The sequence below is a fragment of the Hippocampus comes genome, unplaced genomic scaffold (assembly GCF_001891065.2).
Source record: "Hippocampus comes isolate QL1 unplaced genomic scaffold, H_comes_QL1_v1.1 scaffold223, whole genome shotgun sequence".
In the NCBI taxonomy this organism is placed as follows: domain Eukaryota; kingdom Metazoa; phylum Chordata; class Actinopteri; order Syngnathiformes; family Syngnathidae; genus Hippocampus; species Hippocampus comes.
Window position 1 is genome coordinate 116899 of NW_017804808.1, and position 4329 is coordinate 121227.

General features: G+C 40.5%; 1 protein-coding gene across 4 annotated transcripts in view; it reads right to left on the reverse strand.

The window, feature by feature from the left end:
• Positions 1-4329, reverse strand: part of sptan1 (spectrin alpha, non-erythrocytic 1) — a 77859-nt gene that overhangs the window by 22739 nt on the left and 50791 nt on the right. For all 4 annotated transcript variants that reach the window (XM_019862886.1, XM_019862878.1, XM_019862868.1 and 1 more), the window contains one exon: positions 995-1203. In XM_019862886.1, the coding sequence (XP_019718445.1) occupies positions 995-1203 (209 nt within the window). The remainder of the gene's footprint in view (positions 1-994; positions 1204-4329) is intronic.

Below are 4329 nucleotides of genomic sequence, written 5' to 3' on the forward strand. Positions count from 1 at the left end.
AGCAATGTGGCGGAACAGTGAGGGAAGCTTCCAGGAAGAGGACTCCTGAACCAGATGGGACTCATTGGCCGATTCTGGTAAAACATATTTGTTGAACAGGAAATGAGAAAAACAAAAACGTTCACAGGTTGCCCGGGTTGCACGAAATATGTTGTTAGAGGAATTTATGAGCAAAATTGTATCATGTTTAAAGTTTCATTTAATTTGGACACATCTAAACGTTTGGGCGCGTATCCAGCACTTCCAAATGCCTGTGCACAAAGGCGCCGGCCACCTGGCCGGAGGGCTGTTGAAGTCCACAATTAGCACGTCAATGCAGGTGGGCAATCACAGGGGAGGGGGCGAAACTCGGTCACAAAAGGGGAATGAATAATTTGGGAACAGCGGTTGAACAACAAAAGACGAGTTGAGAACACCCGTCGCGCCCAGGCGACATTTGTCGTCCGCGAAGTCTGCAACATGTTGATACAGTGTGGACCAGACAGAAAGGCGCCAATGTACTGGTGGTTCAAAGCTTAAACTCAGGTAACCAATCACTACCGAGGGGCCGGACCGGGGGTGCGGTATGCAAATGTCGGGGGCAGTGTTTTCCTTGTATGTTACAATAAAAGTCGAAATTGGCGGGAAGGGAGCTCGAGAGTGTGATCATCGGAGCAACTACCGTCGTTCGCTCTCAGAGATCCCCCTCCCGCCGATATTGAAGACAATTTTCCTGTGTGCCGAGTCATTTCTTTAACTTTGTCCGAGAAAATCTCTGACACAGTGACATCACAACATTCACAAAATAATATCATGGAGAAGATAACCATATCATTGTCAGAATGACTTCACTTGGTGTGCTTTTGCTTGGTGGCCTGCCTTCATTCCTTTTTCAAAATACATTTTGACAATATGAACACAAAATCTATGTAGGTTTAATATTAAACTCACCCGTGTTCTGAACCAGTAGGGTTAAAAAAATAATAAAAAAGATATGAAAAGTGGGCACACTTACTTGATCCAAGACTCCTCATCGTCCAAATCTCTGAAGAACTGATGCAGACGGTGAGACTCGTTGAGCTTGGCATGGCGGCTGGCTGCCATACTCTTTATTTTGATGAAACGGCCATTGACTGCAGCGCGCTTGTCCTTCACTTGAGAGGTATCAAAGGCGTTGCTGGCCATCAGACTGTCAGCCTGTCCATTCAGATCCTTCAGACGATCCTGAAGAGAAGAGAGCAACAGGATGTAGGCATGCAGACTTTCAATTAAAAATACTTCAGGAAATTTGAAAAGTCAAAGTTGATTTATTGTAACTATATTGAAGAATAATGCTGTTTGTTCAGCTCTACGCGTGTCATAAGTTTCAGTAATGGTGTTACAAAAAAAGAAAAATCTTACTACAAGACTAGACGTTATCCTCCCAAGATGAAACTATTGACAAGAGAAAATCCTCCCGATTGGTTGTGTGGAGGTAACCCCAAAGTGACGTGAAGCCATTATGCAATAAAAGGTGAGACAACAATCTTTTTGATTACCGTATTTTCCGGACTATAAGTCACAGTTTTTTTTTTCATAGTTTCGCCGGGGGTGCGATTTACTACTTTGGAGCGATTTGTGTGAAATTATTAACACATTATTGTACCAATTCACATGTTTTCACATTTAACCGCAAGAGGCCGCTCTAGGCCTGTGTTGATGATTTCAACATTGGCGGTAAGTGAAAATAATACTTCCGGTACTGTATAAAAACAACTGAGAAGGGCTGAAAAAAAATGGCACCGAAAAGAATATCATATATTGCATATTACAAGCTGCAAGTAGTGAAATATGCAGCCAAAAATGGTCATCGAGCAGCAGAAAGAAAGTTTAGACCATCCTGTCAGGATTCAGAAAGGCGGGAATAATTGGAATTGCAACTGACCATGACTCTGACATAAGCGACATAGAAGCATTTTCTTCCTCCAGAGTTGGCGGAGTTGTTTAAAAGTGACACAGAGGATGAAGATTTTGTTGGATTTAGTGATTTGGAATGACACTAATGGTTTGATAAACGTTGAGCATGTTCTTTATGCTACAGTTATCTGAATAAGTTATGTGAACATACCAGGCACATTCGCCATTTGTTGTTTATGCCTCACTTAACGTTAGCATATTGTGCACTTATTGAGCCTGTTTTTCTCGATTTTTATTTTATTTGCCTTTCAAGATGACGTCTGTTCTTGGTGTTGGATTTTATCAAATAAATTTCCCCCCAAAAATGCGACTTGTACCTCAGTGTGACTTATGTATGTTTTTTCTTATTTATTATGCATTTTATGGCTGGTGCGACTTACAGTCCGGAAAATACGGTAATTTGAACAACTACCATCCAAGTGATGGCGTGAACAACATGAAAATGCAAGAGCAGCAGCCATCTCGTTACCTCTGTGTCCCATGTCCTAGACGCATAATTTTCCCGCGGGACGCACAGTTCCAAATGTTTTTGGGACGCAAGGAAATTTCTCAGTCAAAACCAAAAAAAAACTACGGTAAATCTTTTTTTCCAGCAACAAACGCAGTTTGACCATTGCCGCCATTGTTGTTTTGATCTCGCATTAAGTAATCTCGCGTGACGAGATTTCCGTTCTCGCGAGACGAGATTGGCGAGATCGGCCTTCACCTCGCGAGAAGCAGACGATTGCCAAGTTGTGTAACGTTAAAACAAGTGTTGCGAACAAGTGTTGCGAAAGTTTATTGCAGAGATATCACAGAGGAAGCAGCTAAAGTTGGATAGTTTTTTTGCGATAAGTTGACTTTGAGAAAGCCTTGCATCATTGGAAGCAGAGTAAAAGAGGAGAATTTATTAACTCAAAGACTGAACCATGGGATGAAATAAGAACCTATTTCTCAGCAAATCTTGTATGCCCGAATTAATGAAAGTTTTGCAGCATTTGTTGATAAGAAATAACCCTATATGTATATTTTGTTGTTTAATTGTACGTATATGTTGTTGTTTGTGTTATTATCAAATGAAATTGAATAAGTAGACCATTTCAGAATTCGAAATTTGGGACTCATACTTTTCTGATCAGCGAGTCCCTGGGACTCGCTGGGGTTAAACTGTAAAATTATCACTGTTTATAGTCGGGAAAATACGGTAATTTGAACAACTACCATCCAAGTGATGGCGTGAACAACATGAAAATGCAAGAGCAGCAGCCATCTCGTTACCTCTGTGTCCCATGTCCTAGACGCATAATTTTCCCGCGGGACGCACAGTTCCAAATGTTTTTGGGACGCAAGGAAATTTCTCAGTCAAAACCAAAAAAAAACTACGGTAAATCTTTTTTTCCAGCAACAAACGCAGTTTGACCATTGCCGCCATTGTTGTTTTGATCTCGCATTAAGTAATCTCGCGTGACGAGATTTCCGTTCTCGCGAGACGAGATTGGCGAGATCGGCCTTCACCTCGCGAGAAGCAGACGATTGCCAAGTTGTGTAACGTTAAAACAAGTGTTGCGAACAAGTGTTGCGAAAGTTTATTGCAGAGATATCACAGAGGAAGCAGCTAAAGTTGGATAGTTTTTTTGCGATAAGTTGACTTTGAGAAAGCCTTGCATCATTGGAAGCAGAGTAAAAGAGGAGAATTTATTAACTCAAAGACTGAACCATGGGATGAAATAAGAACCTATTTCTCAGCAAATCTTGTATGCCCGAATTAATGAAAGTTTTGCAGCATTTGTTGATAAGAAATAACCCTATATTCAATGTACTGTATATTGTTGTTGTTTGTGTTAATATCATATGCGGTGATAACTTTACAGTTTAACCCCAGCGAGTCCCAGGGACTCGCTGATCAGAAAAGTATTGAGTCCCATTAGGCATTTAGAGAGCCCCAAATTTCGATTTCTGAAATGGTCTACTTATTCAATTGCATATGATAATAACACAAACAACAACAATATACATTGATAAATGATAAATTTAATTAATTCAGGTATACAAGATTTGCTGAGAAATAGGTTCTTATTTCATCCCATGGTTCAGTCTTTGAGTTCATAAATTCTCCTCTCTTTACTCTGCTTCCAATGATGCAAGGCTTTCTCAACTTATTCTCGCAAAAAACTGTCCAACTTTAGCTGCTTCCTCTGTGATATCTCTGCAATAAACTTTTGCAACACTTGTTTTAACATTACACAACTTGGCAATCCGATCTCGCCAATCTCGTCTCGCGAGAACGGAAATCTCATCACGCGAGATTACTTAACACGAGATCAAAACAACAATGGCGGCGATTGTCAAACTGCGATCGTTGCTGGAAAAAAAGATGTACCATTGTTTTTTTTTTTTTTTTTTGTTTGTCTGAGA